At 44.5% G+C, this 18,975-nt stretch overlaps 1 protein-coding gene across 1 annotated transcript in view; it reads right to left on the minus strand.

Annotated features, from left to right (window-relative positions):
- Positions 1–5,875: 5,875 nt before the first annotated feature.
- The window catches only part of LOC110582496 (5-hydroxytryptamine receptor 3C), an 18,218-nt gene continuing 5,118 nt past the window's right edge, over positions 5,876–18,975 (minus strand). The window contains 11 exon segments of the mRNA XM_021692530.2: positions 5,876–6,105; positions 6,233–6,448; positions 6,634–6,838; positions 7,595–7,755; positions 9,074–9,184; positions 9,187–9,239; positions 9,521–9,630; positions 10,104–10,148; positions 10,567–10,733; positions 12,039–12,126; positions 12,391–12,449. Of these exon segments, the coding sequence (XP_021548205.2) occupies positions 5,876–6,105; positions 6,233–6,448; positions 6,634–6,838; positions 7,595–7,755; positions 9,074–9,184; positions 9,187–9,239; positions 9,521–9,630; positions 10,104–10,148; positions 10,567–10,733; positions 12,039–12,126; positions 12,391–12,449 (1,445 nt within the window).

The following is an 18,975-nucleotide window of genomic DNA, read 5'->3' on the forward strand; positions in this document are numbered from 1 at the left end:
GGCAGGGGGAGAGGCAGAGGGAGAGGGAGAAGCAGACTCCCCGCTGAGCTGGGAGCCAGATGTGGGGCTTATACCAGGACCCTGGGATCATGACCTGAGCCGAAGGCAGATGCTTAACTATCTGAGCCACCCAGGTGTCCCTCCCCAGTCCAATACTTCATTTTGCCATTCCCCTAACACAGAACTCTCCTGCTCACCCTTCCTTATCTAATGTCTCTGAAGGCCTACAGCCCTGGGGCCATGTGGGAATATGTGAGTAAAAAATCACTTGATGAGCTTTTTGAAAATACCTGCACTCCCAGCCTCCCCGACCTCTATGGAAGGGTGTGCGTGTATTTAAAGCTCCCCAGATGGTTCTGACACACTTCACTGAAAACTTTTGGGCTGGTCTGTGTTACCATACCACAAACAGGATGCTGATATTGATATATATACTCAAGATAGAGAACTTTAACACCAGGATCCCCATGTTTTCCTTTTATAGCTACAGCCACCTCCCTCCCTCCCTAACCTCCCGCTGTCTGGCAGTCATTCATTTGTTCTCCATTTCTATAATTTTGTCGTTTCAAGAATGTTATATAAATCAAATCGCACAGTATAAACTTTTGGAGACTGGCCTTTTTTTTCACTCAGTGTAATTCTCTGGAGACCCATCCAGATTGTTGTGTGTATCAGTATGTATTCTTTTTTATTGCTGACTAGTATTCCATGGTAGGAATGTACCACGGTTTGTTCAACCACTCACCTGTTGAAGGTCTTCTGAAGTTTTTAAAAATTTTTTAATTTTGTTGAAGGACTTCTGAGTTTTTTTTTTTTAAAGATTTTATTTATTTATTTGACAGAGAGAGAGAGAACAAGTTGGCAGAGAGGCAGGCAGAGGCAGAGGGAGAGATGCGGGGCTCGATCCCAGGACCCTGGGCTCATGACCTGAGCCGAAGGCAGCGGCTTAACCGACTGAGCCACCCAGGTGCCCCAGGACTTCTGGGTTTTAAGGGAAAACACTTATTTCCTCTACTTCACTCACAACACTTTTAAAAAAAAAGATTGATTTATTTATTTGGGGGGGAGGGGCAGAGGGAGAGGAAGAGAGACTTTCAGGCAGACTCCCCACTGAGTGCAGAGCCTGATGCGGGGCTCACGACCCTGAGATCATGACCTGAGCCGAAATCAAGGGTTGGATACTTAACTGACTGAACCAGCCGGGTGCTCCCACAACCAAATTGTGGGCTTTTCCCTCACACCAAGTAATTCTGACACTACCCCTTCTGGCATACTCCTTGGGTTAAGGGCTCAGTCCCTCAAGACTGACCCCACTTCAGGTGCCAATTGCAAGTCAGGGCCTCCTGTACTTCTGACCAACTGACAATAAATTGGGGGTCCCCACAACTCCCTCTTCAGATTCAATTTTTTGCTATAACAGCTCACATAACTCATGGAAACATTTACTTCTGTTTACTCGCTAAAAAGTTTATAATAAAGTATACAGGGTGAGATCTGGAAGGGTACACAGGGTGAGATCTGGAAGGGCCCTGAGGGCAGGAGCTTCTGTCTCCATGGAGTTCCAGCGTGTAGATGTGTCACCAACCTGGAAGGTCTCCAAACTGCATAGTTGAAGGATTTTTTATGGAGGCTTCATGATGTAGCCATGATCAATTATTAACTCAATCTCTAGCCCCTCTCCCCTCCCTACAGGGTGGGGATTGGGGCTGAGAGTTCCAAGCTTCCAGTCATACCTTGGTCTTTCTGGTGACCAGTCCCCATCCTGAAGCTATCCAGGAGCCTACAAAGAGTCACCTCATTAGAACAAAAGATGCTCTTATTATCTAGGAAATTCCAAGGGATTTATGAACTCTGTGTCAGGAACTGGGAGCAGAGACCAAATATACATTTTTTCACAGAGTTCTTCATAGTTTTTGTCTATTACATGTATACCTGTTATAAATGTTTGTCTACAGGTTTTTGTGTGAACAAAAGTCTTCTGGAATAAATACTCAGAAGTAGAATTGCTAGATGGTATGGTATTTGCATGTACAGTTTTTAAAGAAATTGCAATACTCTTTTCCAGAGTGGCAGTACCATTTTACATTCCCACCCACAACATATGAATGATCCAGTTTCTCTGCATTTTTCAGGGTTTAGAACTTTGGATAAGGAAGGACTTCTGAAAATAGGACCCTAAAATCACAAACATAAAGGAAATGATTGATAAATTCAGCATTAAAAAAATGTTAAACTTATTTTCATTAAAAGACACTAAATGTGGGGCGCCTGGGTGGCTTAGTCGGTTAAGCATCTGCCTTCGGCTCAGTTCATGATCCCAGAGTCCCGGGATCGAGCCCCGTATCAGACTCCCTGCTCAGCAGTGAGTCTGCTTCTCCCTCTGTCCCTCACCCCACTCGTGTTCTCTCTCACTCTCTCTGTCTCTCTCTCAAATAAATAAATAAAATCTTAAAAAAAAGGACACTAAATGTGAAAAGTCAAATCATAAACCAGGAAAATATCTTTGCAACACATAACTGACGGAAGAATAGTAGAAAATACATAAAACATGCCTATAAATGAATAACAATGACAAAAAACCCTATCAGAAAAATGGACTGAAGGGGCGCCTGGGTGGCTCAGTCGTTAAGCGTCTGCCTTCGGCTCAGGCCATGATCCCAGCGTCCTGGGATCGAGCCCCGCATTGGGCTTCCTGCTCAGCGGGAAGCCTGCTTCTCCCTCTCCCACTCCCCCTGCTTGTGTTCTCTCTCTCGCTGTGTCTCTCTCTGTCAAATAAATAAAATCTTTAAAAAAAAAAAGAAAAATGGACTGAAGACATGAATTGGCACTTTATAGAAGAGAAAACACAAACAGCCAACAAACAACAAAAAGGTATTCACATAAATACAGGGAACAAACTGCTGGTTGCCAGAGGGGTGGGGGTTGGGCAAAATGGTGAAGGGGAGAGGGAGGTACAGGCTTCCAGGTAGGGAGTGACTAAGTCATGGAGATGAAAGGCACAGCCTAGGGAATACAGTCAATGGTACTGTCAGCGTTGTATGGGGACAGATGGGAGCTACCCCTTCGGTGAGCAGAGCAGAGCGTATAGAGTTGTCAGATCACTATGTTGTACAAGGTAACATAACATTGTATGTCTGCTATACCTGAGTTAAAAAAAGAGAGAGAGAGAGAAAATAAACACTGAGATGTGAAAAGGTTGTGAGAATACCCCTGGATGCTGCTAATGAAAAGAGAATGGGAAGCTGGTAGAAACGACAACTCAAGAAGTTAGAAACATGATCAAACATTTGAGGACAGTAACATATCCAGGGCCAGTGGGCTGGGTTTTTTTGTTTTTTGGTTTTTTTTGAGAGAGGGAGAGTGCACAAGTGGGGGAGAGGGGCAGAGGGAGAAGCAGACTTCCACTGAGCAGGGAGCCCAATTCGGGGCTTGATCCCAGGACCCTGGGATCATGAACTGAGCCGAAGACAGACGCTTAACTACTGAGCCACCCAGGCATCCCGTGGTCTGGTTTTTATAAACAGTTCATAAATTTCCAATGCACACTCTTAATAGAGGTTTACAATAGAAACTGGAAGAAAAGGAAATAAAGTTATTATCACAAGGGCTACTATTTATATATATCTTTTAAATGGGAGAAGGATGGCAGGAACCAGAAGCACCCCCTCCAAAACTGAAATACTCCTAATGTCCTGATGACAAGTCTAAGCTGGTACTAGCTTAAAATGTTTCTCTTCATTTGTAGGTCATATCTTAGACCACAAGGCTCACCTCAACCCTAACATATGAACAGGATGTTCTTTTGCAAAGGATATTGTCAATTATAGTGATCTTGGCACAGAAAACCTAAAGTCACATTTCAATAAGGTAGAAAAAAATTACAAAATGACATCTAGAGAAATATAAATGTGGAGATGGGAAAGGGAAAAGAAATGATGCAAAAGTGATCTTAAGAAATTTGAAATTCCTCAAAGATGTGGTAAACACTCTTCATTTTATGCTACTGGCAAAAGTCAAGGACAAGTTTCTGCATGAGAAATATGTTCCGAGTAATGGAAAGAAGGAAACACATGAGAATGTGCAAGCAGAAATGCCTGTTGGTGTATAATTAACATCTCTAAGGACTCAAAGGTAAAATTGATGCATAAAAATGGGTTGCTAATTTTCCACATGAGATATGGAAAAATAAAATAAAATATACCAGGATGGGATAAAGGGATTACACCTAGGTATAGTAAAATACTGATTCTTGGTTGGCTTGCATTCATGCATACATTTAATCATTCAGTGAGTCTGTATTAAGCACCCATGGTATGTCAGGCATAATACCATATACTGAGTTATAAAAATGAATGAGACATTGTACCTGACCCACACAGAGACACACACTCTCTTAGGAGAGGCAGAAATATAAAGAAATCTCTGAAATGTATTCACCTAATTGAAATATAATTCAGAAATTTGTCTTTGGTATTCTTTTACTTTCCTTTTCAACTTCTGTCAGGATCTCCTGAGGGCCAGCTGTTAGAATCTTTCCCAAGATCATAGCTGCCCATGAAGGTGTAAAGTACTATTAATAAGGAACACTTAAAAAATTAGGGGTTTTTTTGATAGTAAAAATAATACAGGCTCATTGAAAACAATTAAGAAAACACAGATGAAGATATAAAAGAAAATAGTAACCATTTCTTGTCCTATTATCCAGGACAAAGTTTGCTTATGTTTTGGTCTCTAGCCATCTGTACCTTTTTCTCTGCACTTCTCTTCAGCCCTCTTTTTCTTTTCTTTTCTTTTTTTTTAAATATAACTTATATATAAAAACTGCTTTGTAACTTGTTTTTTCCATTTTATATATCATGGACCTGTTCCCATGGTATTAACATTGATCTATATTCTCACTTTAAATGGCTACAAAGCATTTAATTGTGTGGCTATATGACAATTTATTTAACTTGAGCCCTTTAATTGAGGTCCTTAACTAGTCTTCCTGGACCTCCTCCAAGCATGTACATCAGATTTTATTTATTTATTTTGAGAGAGCGAGCGCAAGTGGGGGAGAGGGGCAGAGGCAGAGGGAGAGAGAGAATCTCAAGCAGACTCTGTTGAGCGTGGAGCCCCAAGCAGGGCTTGATCTCACAACGCTGAGATCATGATCTGAGCGGAAATCAAGAGACGCTTAACTGATTGAGCCACCCAAATGCCCCAAGCATTTATTCAAAAGGCCCTCCCTGTTTGATTTTGTGAATTCAGAGGAAGGGGGGGAAGATACAATATATCATTTATTTCAAAGAACAATTTCAGGAATGAGAGTGGTAAAGGCAAGTGAAATGAAAGTGGTTGATGAAAGAAACATTTTGCAATTATAAATATTTTATAGTGATTTCTTACAAATGAGACTTGACCTTTTCATTTTTTTAAAACCGTGAAAGTGTCTGAAAGACTTCAAATCAAATCAGATTACACTTGTTTAGAGTGAACTATCAAAAGTGCCTGCAGAGGACTCTCTGCTCCAGTGTTTGTGGACCTATCCGAAATGTATTGAGGAGCCAGTGCTGCCTGAAAAGTTGTATTTTGGGACAATCAATCAAGGAGAGACTCTGCTGACCCTGACCTCCATTGATAACAGAGTCAGAAGTTAGGTGTGGCTAAGGAAAGTGTGTCGGAACGAGAACCATAGCATATGAGAAATCAGGACATTGTTTGGGGGCAATTCTGAACCTGTTCCGTAGGGTTAGAATTCGAGGGGTATAGATGGGGACATGGTAGTCACTGGGGGTAAGTAGCTAAGATCAGAAAAGGGGCCCAGGTCTGGCTGGCTCTAACACCAAGAAACTCCCACTGTGGTTTGCCGAGAGAAGTGGATGTGGATGTCTGCCTAGGTGTTCCAGAGGATGATGACGGTGACCACGGAGGTGGCCATGAAGAGCAGGTAGAGGCAGAAGAGCAGGGTGTCCATCATGTGGCTGAACTTCACCCACAGGTCGACCAAGCGCTGCCTCTGAGTCTCTTCTTCCTGCTGGGCCCTTGTTGACTCAGGGCTCCCATTTAACTCTGCCTGTCTGGGACCTGACACCTTTCCCACCAACTCCACGGGCTCCTTCACACCTACAGAGACAGAGACTCAGCCATGGGCCATGAAGTGCCCCTGGGGAGGGAGGGGGCCAGGGAAGGAGACAGGAGCAGAGAAATGAGTGTGTGGGAAGAGGAAATGTAGGCAGTGCTGAACCCTTACCAGGCAGGTGGGCCGGGGGGAGGCCCAGGCCTTTATTTCCCTTCTGGGGTGCAGTGGGGCAGCATTTCATTGGGCTGGTGCAGCAAAGGAGAAGAGAATGAAGCCACTGAGGCATGGGTGGGGGCTGGGTGGTGGCCAGGTTCAGCAGGTAGGTGATGAAGATGGTCTCTAGCAGGCTGACCACCATCAGGGACAGACACAGGGCAAAGTAGACACCTGAGGGCAAAACAAATTATAAGTAAACCAGGGCAGATTCATCTCTACACTTTTCTTAAGACTTTCTCCAAATCCAGTCTTTCCTGGGAACCCCTTCCCTCCTTAAGTGGAGAGACAGCCAGTTCCTGGTTCTCCTCCCTATGCCCTCCCGCCTTTGCTTCCCTGGAAAGTGAGAGGGGCCATACTGATGAGGGGGGTGCCACTGGCTGGGAGTAAGTCATTCATCATGAGTAGGAAGACGTTGTAGCCCAGCAGAAGGGTCATCTTGAATGGGGCACGATTCTCGCTTTCTGCTGGCAGGTACAAGCTGAGGGCATCGATGGCAACCAGAAAGCCGCTGCGCACCAGGAGGTTTATGACGTAGAGGATGGGCCTGCGCCTGATGGCCACCTGGGGGGAGGAGAGATTGTGGAGAATGTGGCAAATATCCTGATGTCAGGATATATATATATATATATATATATATATATATATATATAATATAATATATATATTAAAGATTTTATTTATTTGACACAGAGAGAGAGAGTGCACAAGCAGGGGAGCAGCAGAGAGAGAGGCAGAGGGAGAAGCAGACTCCCCACTGAGCAGGGAGCCCGGTGTGGGGCTCGATCCCAGGACCCTGGGATCATGACCTGAGCCGAAGGCAGACGTTTAAGCAGCTGAGCCACCCAGGCGCCCGGAGGGCTCCTGTGTATTTGACTGTAATCCTTGCTGGTGTACTGTTTGGCTGGCTGTAGGATGATTGCTTTAGGTAACACATGCATTTAATTGTATCCTCTACAGAAGTGCCCTGCTTTGTTGTCTAATTTTCATATGGCCAACCTGCTGGGAACACAGCAATTATAGACTTTTAGGGGCAAGTAGGGCCCTTTGGACCATCACAGAAATGGCTGCTCCATTCTGAACAGTAGAGCTTGTAAGAGCCCAGCAGCTCCTCCTTTCTGTAGGGTGGAAAAGTGGGAAAGGGCGGGGGAAGGGGGAAGCCCTGGTGATCCTTCTTCAGGGCAGTTAGGATAGAGGGTGGAGTGGGGAGCAGTGCTTAGCCCCCTAGAAATTCTTTTTACATCCCAAAGTGCCTTAGATCAAGAGGAAAATCATAGAGGAACTGGGATCAGAAGTCGAACAGGGGACTCTTGGACTTACATAGAACATAATCTGGTCATATAGGTTGCTGCCCACCAACATCTTTGGGGTGGCCTTGTTGATGCCCAGGAGCTCCCACTTTCCCTGGGTCTGGATGAGGTTACGAGATGTGTCTGTTATCTCCCACACTTCCTTGTCCATGCCCAGTAGCATGCTGTCCACTATAAGGAAGGCCAAAGGCAGCTCAGTCCAGAAGTGCTTCCAAGCTTCCTGCCCCCAAATTAAATTCCTCCCCCGCTGAGCTTCTTCAGCAAATTTTCCTTTCTGTTCCTTTAAGGCAAGGCATCCAGGTTTTCTCAAAAGTGGGTTACAGGACCACAATTCATGTGTGTACAGGCTGTAGCATTGATTTTTTTTTTTTTTTTTGGTTGAAAACAGGAATGAGTCAAAGTGGTTATGGGAACATTGGATATGACTCAAATGTGAGTCAAGAACTTTAGCAATGATTCCTATTTTCCTTCTCCATTCCCTAGTTGTATGATGTTGTTTTACTGGAATCAAACTTGAACAGCTCAACCTTTTCATAACTACATGCATGTCCATTATAATGATTAATATACCCAAATCTACCACATGACACCTGGTGGCATTCAGTGTTTACTGGTTTAAGTGTGTTAGCTATCAAAATTAAAAGTTTTCAACTAAAGCGAAATAAGTCAATCAGAGAAAGACAAGTATCATATGATCTCACTGATATGAGGATTTTGAGAAACAAGACAGAGGATCATAGGGGGAGGGAGGGAAAAATGAAACAAGACGAAACCAGAGAGGGAGACAAACCATAAGAGGCTCTTTTTTTTTTTAAAGATTTTATTTATTTATTTGACAGAGAGAGAGAGAGAGAACACAAGTAGGCAGAGGGAGAGGGAGAAGCAGGCCCCCCGCAGAGCAGGGAGCCCGATGCGGGACTCGATCCCAGGACGCTGGGATCATGACCTGAGCCGAAGGCAGCCGCTTAACCGACTGAGCCACCCAGGCGCCCAAGAGACTCTTAATCTCAGGAAACAAACTGAGGGTTGCTGGAGTGGAGGGGGGTGAGAGGGATGGGGGTGCTGGGTGATGGACATTGGGGAGGGTATGTGCTATGGTGAGTGCTGTGAATTTTGTAAGACTCATGAATCACAGACCTGTACCCCTGAAACAAATAATACATTATATGTTAATAAAAAAAAAAAGTTTTCAACTAAAAATTGTAGAGCAGGAGCTCTATAGCAGCCCAGGGTCAGATGGGCCTCATTTGGCACAAGGGCCATCCAAGATCTCAAGCAGTAGTTCTTTTCTTTTTTTTTTAAGTTTGTTTGTTTGTTTATTTTAGTAATCACTACACCCACCGTGGGGCTTGAACTCACAACCTGGAGATCAAGAGTCACATGCACTTCAAACTTAGCCAGCCAGGTGCTCCTGTAGTTCTCTCTCTCTCTCTCTTTTTTTAATATCTTCCCCGAATCTTGAATAACTAGCAAAACATGTCTTGCTCACCTGTATAGAGGAAGGAACTGAAGGTGAGTGTGCAGTTCTGTTGGTCAAAAGGAAAGTAGAAGATGTCCAGGTTACAGATGCTGGTCACGCGCACTGGCCTGTCGTACTTCAACCTTCACTGTTAACGAAGGCGGTGAGACCTGGAGGCGCTTGATCCACATCCATGCTGCTCATGAGAGGGAGGGAGTGGGTGCTGGGGTGCCTTCATTAACTTCTTTTCCCCCTCCCTTTCCGCATCTTCCCCTACTGTTCTCCCCTTTTGACTCTTTCTCTACTGTCACTCTATCTTGTCTCTTGTACACCTGTGTTTTGTGGCAGTCAATTAATTGAGGCTGAGCCCCAATCTGAACCTTCTGATGTTCCTGTGCCCTGCACTGACCCAAGGCTGCTCTTTGCAGATGGGCTTCGTGCTGGCTTTCCCCAACTACCCCCCACCCCAATACGCACGATTCCAAAATGAAGATGTCTGGGAGCCACAGGTTTTCAGCCGAGACAGTGAGTTTTTTGAGGCTGACACACTCTTCTGGGTTCCAACGGATGAAAGGATTGTCCCACATCTGTAGCCAGGGCAGTGGGAAACAGAGATGAGCAATGCTAGAGTTTATTCAGTCAGCTTCTCCTGCCCTTCCCATTCTTCTTTGAACTCTGATCTTCTTTCCCCGACTCATGTCCCTAATGACCCCAGCCTGTCTCCCCCTTCTTTATCTCGCCAAGTGTTATTGGTAAAGTACCCTGTAATGGCCTTTTTTCCAGGCAGACCTTAAGTATAGCCTAAAACCCTTTGGTCCCAGGAGCACACCAATATATTGGCCTGCAAACCATTTGGCCATTTTCTTGGATCACCATTTCCCCCTTTGTAAGCTGCCCAGGGAGATGTGTGTGCCTAAGGCCAGTCCATTTCAAGATGGAGTGATTTGGTCCCAGAAAGATTATAGATTTAGTGGAGGTTGGGACTAGGAAACCCCTAAGTTACTCCTCAAATTTATACTTACAAATGAAAGTGGGAAGGGGATAGTTGAATCTGCCTTACCAAATTGACCCACAGAAGTGATGTCAGAAGCTGGAGCTGTGCATTCTGGTAAAGAAATTCCCATCCAGGATTATTAGTACAAAAAGACTTTGCCCATGCCCACCTCATATTCTTACCAATATTTACTAATTTATTGGGCCAGGCATAGTTCTAGGTGCTCAACTGTCTTTTCCTTACTTGTCTCCCTTTGTATCTAGGGACAATTCAGGTTTTAACTGACATAGAGACACTTCTTCCTGGAACATTCCAGAAAGGGCAGCACTCAGGAAGGAATCCTTCCTGAAAAAATACCACTGCAGCATTCTTCTTTATGTCTCCCCATCCCATAGGAAAATCCTCTAATTTGTGCAGAATCCATTTAGAGGACCTGTTGTTCACCACTGGACCAGTACAGTGTTGTGTTGACAGGGCAGAGGATCCTCATTCCCTATTAGAAAAATGGAAAGTGGGGACCAGGTCTCACCACTTCCAGGATGGCAGACAGGGTGAAGGAGATGTTGACATGAGTGGGGATGCTGTAGTTGACGACTGGACGGAAGGCCTTTCTGTCAAACACTGCTTGGAAGGCAGCAGGATCCACCCCGTTCCGGTCAAAGCCTGAGCAATTGATGGTGAATGTGTCTCCTCTTCCTGTGGTGAGCAGAGACCCTGTGAGAGAAGGCCTCTATGGCCAGGGCTGAAACCTCTCTGCAGAGAGAAAACAGGTGGCATACTGGGAGGAGCGGTGAGCCCTCCTTCCTGGGCCAAGATTCCCCAAGGCCGAAGCCCTTCCTTCCAGGCCAGAGAGGATAGGCTGATCTGGTAGGCAAATGGTGGGAGTTGATGTGGTGAGCTAGACCAGGGCTCTATTCTCATTCCTATTGTTTTGTCCTCATGCAAAACCTACCCAAATCTGTATGTAAACTTGGCCTTGGTACAATGGCAGCCACTTCAACAAGTCCTCAAGTGTACCCATCACAGGCTTCTTGGGTCTACCTAGGAGCCCCTCTCAGCACTGCCTTAAAGCTTGTCATCCAAGTCACTTAGAAATCTGCTATAGTGTATTTCTCTTCCTCATTCTCAGGGACTTATATTTACTGAAGATAAGAACTGATTTATCAAGAAAATAAGGGAAGTTAACAATTGTACTTTCTAGGTAGATATGGGTAACATGTAGTAGATATTCTGAATTGGTGTGTACCTTGGTGCTTGCATTTATTTTGCCCTTCTCAGACTTAGTGACTTCAGATATCTTGGGATTTATTTCCAGCATTGGGATAATTAGGTGATATCACTGAGGTTATACTATATGCCAATCATATAGTAAGACCTGAGCAGAGGTTGTCTCTTGGCTATGACCAGGGAGCCATCTTGGTAGTACCTGGGCAGAATCTTTCCCCATTTCCAGTCTTGTGTGATCTTTTGCTCTGCTTGCTCCTCTACAACTCCATCTCTTTCCATAATATTTAAGGTATATACCCAAACTAGGAACAAATATTCCCTCATGTAAGCAAAGTATCTACTCCTACCTCAAATTGATTCCTAATCTCCCTCAGTATTTTACATTTACTCCTTCATGGCACATTTAAAATCCGTGGCAACTCTTCTCACAGATACCATATTAAGGGAAGAAGACAGGGAGAGTGGGATGAGGGTGTGGTGGGAGGGACACCAGAAGTGAAAGAAAAGGTGGAATTGGAGAGGTAGTGAAGTGGGACAGTTTGGCAGATTCCTGTATGGACAGGAATAGAGAAGGCTCTGTGTACTGATCAGTGGAATGTCTTTCTATCTGCCACACACACACACACACACACACACACACACACAATCAAGACACAGATATTAGAGAAGAAATACTTAACATGTTAATTCTGAATGTTCTCCAAGTGCTGCAAGGAAGTTCCTAGATATCCTTGAGAACCACATTCTGGTCTTCCCTGTTCTTGCCCATCTTACCTGGAAGCAGAAGGCTGACAGTGAGGTAGAGGAGGACTCCGCCCTCCACAGGCCACCCCCCTTCCATCATCCTCTTCTGGACTCTTCTCTGGGGATTCACCAGGAGCCCCTAGACTCTTGAGCTTAAAGGAGCTCAGACCACACCTTGGTTTCTGGTTTTGAATAGTGCTCATGACAGGTGACCACTCCCTGGTGAGAGGCTGTGGCCAGAGAGGGCACAGCAGAGTGTCCTGCTTTGTCCCCATGCTGGTATGCCTTCCGGGCTCCAGGCAGGGGTGGGAGTTGGGCCAACACTAAGGGAGAAGCACCTGTTTGGCAGCAAGGTGCTGAGATCAATAACAAAATAACTTGCCTTAATGAGAGGATGAGGGCTAGGGAAGTAAGAATCAAGTTCTTCTAAGACTAGGGTATCTGCAGATTTGGAAAGGTGACAATATTTAGTAATTTGGTTATGTATTCATTAAGGATAATTGCAAATGCCAAATTACAAAGCTTGATTCCTGCCTTCATCATCTATTGTCAATATTTCTTCAACAGCCCCTAACAAGATTTCCTCCTTTCAATCCCTCTGCCTTTCTGATTCGTTTTCCCTAAACCAAATTTTCTATACATTTTTTACTTTACTACATGATAATAGAAGTCATAAAATTAAGGTAGCAGAACCGTTTTTAATGTCTTTGTGTTGTCAGTAGTGTTATACATTATCATAAACTAGTAATCTCAGATAACATCAATCTTAATGGCAAGTATCAATATTATATCTTATGTGCCATCTCTATAGAAAACACAATTGGACCAAATGAGTGAATTGGAGCATTGTTCTATTAAGTATCTTAGTTACATTTCCAGAAAGACTTGGAAATTTTTCTCTTGCAGAAAGGGGGAAGGATCAGACCTAGAATACAAAAGAAACTTTGTTCAGAATGGAAGATTATGACAGCCCTAAATAGAAAGAGCTGAGGAAGGCAGGAATGACTGAGGGGCCCAAAGTAGGAAAGCACAGGAGAGACATATTTTCTGTGTAAGGTTTGAAATATCTACAGTGCCTCAGCCCCAGCAGCTCTGTAAGGCATTTCTTCCCTGTTTTGGAAACTTGGCTAGAGGATTGGGCCATCATGCCATGTAGGACCAAAGTACGACTGTGTCTATATGGTCATCATGCCATGTAGGACCAAAGTACTACTGTGTCTACATCCAGGGATACACCTGTGGGGCACTGGACTCCTGGATTGGCTAAGAGTGAAGGATTTCCTAGTACACTTGAGTTCCACAGGTAGGCTGGCTACCAGACCTTAGGTCTAGGAACGGGGGGTTAACTTCAAGCCCTGATGAAAGGCAGCTGAAGACCATTGATGGGTATCTTGCTTTTATCAAGGTTGGCTAAAAAACTGGACTGAAGTCTATAGGTTGGACTCAAAAGTAGATTTAGCTGCTGGGAAATGCATATGATGGAGGCAGGAGGAATAAAGCAGTAAGGCATCTCCTCTCCCGCTCAGTAACCTCATGGAAAGCAGGAGGCACGTCTTGTTCTACCCATCGCTCGTGCCGCGCCCGCCCCACCGTCCCCACCCAGTGGGTGGCATATAGTAGTTAGCAGTCAATAAATGTTAGTTCAGTATCTGGCCATCAGTTCACTGTGGATGGGGAGAGACACACAGGTACCTTGGGCAGATGTAGGGAAGGTGGTAGGGCACCTCATTGGGGTCCTGAGGCCGCATCAGAGAAGTTGCTTGCTATTCCCGTGTTGTGGCTAAGGTGTGGGCCTCCATCTTGGGTGCCATTTGGTAGAGAAGGGGGTTGGTACAGTAGGTGAGATACAGAGGCCTAGAGCCAGGGCCCAGCCTTTTATTTCTGACTGCCCCCCGTCTAAGTTTCCAATAGAGGCCTAACCAGAGCTACCATTAATTGAGTTTGTGCCATGTGAGCTTCACTGTGGTAGGCACTTTACTTGCAGTATTCTTATCCTCCCAACTACTTGGAGAGGTCAGTGGTATTACTCCCATTTTACAGAGGAAGAAAACTGAGGTAAAGAAGGTAAAAAAAATCTTGCTCCATGTCCTACACAGGTAGAAATAGGTAGAATCCAGATTCAAACCGAGGTCTGATTCCATTGTTGTTTTCTTGCTCTTTTTATCACTCCATAGCTGGGAAGTCTTTTGGACTGGATTATTAGGCCCCTAGTTTCCCACCAGCGAAATCCCTAAGCCTAGACAATGCTTGGATTCAAAGGTAAACAGTGAGGACAGGAGCTGTAGTTTTGTAAGTCACAGACACCAATCACTTTCTCCTTAGCTTATTCCGAGCGGGATCACACTGCATGGTCCTACTACTCATCTGGGTCCCTGGTGGGTCAGGTTTGGGAATATAGCTGTAACCTGGCAAGGGCAGAATGAGATGGTAGAAAGGGGAAATGAGGGCCATTGTTTGGCAGCCCTGATGGATGGCAGTCACACACACAGGCCATTGGCCAGGGCTAAGGATCTAGGAGTACAAAGGCAGCTAGAACATCCAAACTACAGAGTGGGTCACTAGCTGGGGTCAAGTTGGCTATGGCATCTGGAGCAGGAGAGGAGGAAGGTCTTGGGACTCTGAAACACACCTGGAAAAAGAGTGCCACGGACAAGTACTCATCTGAACTGCCACTTTGACAGGCCCAGGCTCTGATCCCAGGCTTTCTTGAAGTATGACAACCCCACACTTATCACTTCATTTTTCTCGCCTAAAAAATGAGGGGGCTGAACTAGAAAGCCAGTAATTCTTTGTGTCTGTGGCCTCCCACCTAAAAGTTGATTTTGCATACTAAGTCTCAGTCTGCATGATAAATAGATGCTCTCTGGTGCATCACATTTGGCTTTCTAGTTTCTGTAAGCTTGTAAATGATTTTTTAATTCATATTTTAAAAATAATTTAACCTGCTTTTTTAGCTCCACTTCACAAATGAAATTTAAGCTCATGGGGTGAATCCATTTGTACAAGTTTTTACCCAACAAGTAATGCAGTCAGATTAGAACCCAAGGTTGCCAGATTCCAAAGTCTCCCTGTTATACTATTCCCGCCACCTTGCCATTTAGAAGAACCAGTGCTAATGAATGATCAAAAAGGAGAAGTTACTGAAGGGAGGGGTCAGAAATTGGAGGAGGGAGGGACGCCCTCAGTTGGTTAATTGTCTGCCTTCAGCTCAGGTCATGATCTCAGGGTCCTGGGATCGAGTACCGCGTCAGGCTCTTTGGTCAGCGGAGAGTCTGCTTCTCCTTCTCCCTCTGCCTGCCGCTCCCCCTGCTTGTGCGCATGCTCTCTCTCTCCGACAAACAAACAAAATAAAATCTTAAAAAAAAGAAAGAAATTGGAGGAGGGAAAGGATGGGCTTGAAATGAAATCTGTGACTTCACATCCTAGCGTGGACCCGAAGGAGGAGAACAAAGAGGGAAATGAGATAATACATATTAATGTCAGGTTAATATGGAGCTGAAAGAAAATATGGAAAACATGGAGAAATACTGCCTACAATAGTTTAGAGAAAGGAAGTGAGAACCGCAGGTAGCACTGCAGATGAATGGACAAGGCGAAGGGCTATCCTGCAGAGACAAGCCATCATATGCATATGCAAGCTAGCCCAGGCAGGACCAGTTGCCTGTTGGCAGATTTTTCTGAAGATTTTCCTAAATTTTTCTAAATTACCTTGCAAAGGCTTTCAGAGGTTTGCCCCATAATAAGAGGAGAATCATTGGCACCCAAGTGTGCTTATTGGACACTTTTATTTCTGACTGTTATAGATGGACCAGAAAGGCAGCAACTATATCTGTAAATTTTCTGGGAGAGTTATGGTTGCAAGGTTCCACACAATTATCATTTGTGTGTTAAGATCGTGTGCTCAGATTTTGCTTGTGGAGAAGATAAAATCACTATAATTATATTATGCCTTCTCTCACTGAGAGGAGATCTAGTTTCTTAATTCATGTGTCAGAAAAGACACATTACATATCCCCTGTTCGAATAAAACATAAAGCTATGTGTCAGAAAAAATGTGAAGAAAATAAGCAGAAAAATATGTACCATGAAGATGGGTGGGAAAACGAGAATCCCACAAATTGATCTTAAATAATTTCAGGACCCCCCCGCAAAAAAAAAGCTGGGTCAATGAGCTTCTTAGCAAAGTCAAGAATGAGTTTCCAGGTGAGATGACCGTCTTGGGATAGGGCAAAGGAGTAGAAGATCCAAAAGTATCTGGCCGTAGAATATGTATGAGCAGTAAAAAATGAAACCCATAGAGAGTACAAAGGAAAGGTGGATTTCCCAGATGAGAACTGGGGAAATATACCCTACAGAAAGCAAGTAGTGAACTTGGCTGTTATGACTTATGATGGGGGTGGAGGGGAGAGGGGAGGAGTGGGGAAGACTGAGGGAGGGAATAAAAGGAAATTTGAAAGGAAGTTTGTCTTTGGGACCCTGAGCAAGGCCTTGCTCTTTCTGTCTTAATTCTCCTAAGGCATCAGCTAATGGAACTGACATCTCAGCACGGGACTCTTAGAGACCCTGTCCAGTTCTCGTCCTCAGTTTGGAGGGCAGTGAGGCGGAGGTTCAGAGTCCAGTAGCTAACCACGGCTCAGTCACTTTCTAGCTGGGACACCTGGGAGACAGCTGCGTGGCTGTCACTTCACCTCCGTGCTTCATTGCCTTCATTTATTTCATCTCCTGTGTCTGAATATATAAAATGGGGGCAATAATACAAACTCACAGCACTAAAACCTAAAGAGCTTTGAAAACCAAATGATTTTTCACAAATTATTTGGTGGCAAAACCTGACCTGAACTGATGAGAGACTACCCCAACTTCATTTCTGCTCCCTACTGTGAATATTCATAGATTTCACTGCAGAAATGGTAATGTGTTTGATTATAGGGCATTGCCCCATACCCCATTCAGTACATGCATGATTATTTCCTTTTTAAAATCTGAAAAATTCCAAATTCCAAAACACATTTGGCTCCAAGGGTTTGTGGATCTATAGTTCCTACTTCATAGGGTTACTGTAGGATTAAATGTGGTTATTTATCTAAGACCCTTAGGAGACTGCCTGACACATATTCCTAACTTAATAAATGTTGGTTATTATTATTACTATATTGTGTCCTTTTTAAACGCCCACTTTGTAGAAAGCTGTGAGTAGAGGACTTGAGGAAATAATAACAGATATGCTGATTTATTTAGGTGAATGTCAGGGGCTCCTGATTTGAGCCCAGATTGTGTATACACTAGTTTTTGGACATGCCTGTAACGCTGGTGGTAGTGAGGGGGTGCTTGACAGGGCCTTACAAACTGAGAAGCCAAAGACATTCCTGGAAAAAAAAATGCAGATCAAAGAAAAGGAGAATTAAGGAACACAAGTTGAGTTGGAAGACCATGGGCCTGAGTGCAAGGAGCGATTTAGAGTTTAGCAGGGTGCTTCTGCCTCAATACTCCCAGCTTCCTATGGACTCCTGCCCGAGTCCCAGCGGTAGGGGACTGCAAGGAAAGAACAAGTAATAGCTGGTCCTGGTGACTCAACATCCAGCTGGGGACATCTGCCCCGACTAGCTTGGGCTCTGCGGGGCAGATGCTCCTGCAGCAAACACTTGGGCCCTTGGGGTGGGACCTTGGGCCCACACCACCAACAGCAACCCTTCTCGTGAACATTGATAGCCTTGCCACCCTTTGGACATCTACAGCTCCCTACGGAGGGAGCCAAAGAAGTTTGAGGAAGAGCAGCAGAGAGGAGGAACACAGGAAATGTTGTTTAGTAAACACTACCATTAATCTCTTAGGCTGGAGATAGAAAGTAGTAGAATAACGAAAGAAAAAAGAAATGGTTGCTAAAAAGAAAAGATTTTGTGTGTGTTGTAATTAATTTGCTCTCATATCTGTGCTTTTCTGAACCTGGGGTGTCCAGCAAATCATGTCACAGCTCCCATGTACAGCGACACCGTGGAGCCTCTCCATCCCCCAGACAGCTAGTGGGAGAGATGGGCCAAAAGACAAACACTTGCAAAACCATAAGGCAAGTGCTAGGAAGGGGAATTTTCCAGTTCATGTGGGGGCATTTGTGTTATTCCCAAGTAAAGCAGATGCCATTTTCAAATGTGCTTTCCTTGGCCTTGTGTTCTTTCCTTCGAAAGATTAAGGGCACATCCACATCCACTTTGATTGCAACATAGTTAATGGTAATTCGGGATTATGTTAACATCTAAATGCTTAAGGATGAATGAGTCATATGTCAGGCTGTGACAAAATGCTTCATTCTTTAAGTAAGAGATGCCTGATTCTGGCACATTATTAATTTCTAAAGCTTAAATCCAGGATAACTAGACTTAGGAGATTAATCCCTGTTTTATTATAATTCCTTATAATAGGTTTTGAACCCTTCACTCCCCTCTCCCTGCTTTCACAAGTTGTCTAATAGACTTAAAAAATCCCTTTTACTGTGGTAATGAGTAGCTTCTCCAAGAAGACTCTCAATCCAAGATTTCTGATACTGTAATATAATGTAGGGAAGAGCCAGTGCTTTCTGCAAAGGTTTATTGGGGGTGAGTCAATCAAGAAAGTATTCCAGGAACTTGAATCCTGAGGAGCCAGGCAGGCAGCACATAAGGGAGGAATGAAGGGGGCTGATGGCGTGCAGGAGCAAGGCCCTAACTCTGGGAGGCATAGGCAATCATCCAGGTCTGGTATGACACTGCACGGAAGGACTGAGTCGAAAACAGATTGGTTGCCAGGGCTGTGAGGCTGGGATTTGGACACACATGGGAGCTTGACTGGTTTCTAGAGGCAAGAGAAGTTCCAGACTGGAGCTTGCAGTGGGCATTTGCCTAGGTGTTCCAGAGGATGATGACGGTGACCACGGAGGTGGCCATGAAGAGCAGGTAGAGGCAGAAGAGCAGGGTGTCCATCATGTGGCTGAACT

This window comes from Neomonachus schauinslandi, chromosome 1 (genome assembly GCF_002201575.2).
Source record: "Neomonachus schauinslandi chromosome 1, ASM220157v2, whole genome shotgun sequence".
In the NCBI taxonomy this organism is placed as follows: Eukaryota; Metazoa; Chordata; class Mammalia; order Carnivora; family Phocidae; genus Neomonachus; species Neomonachus schauinslandi.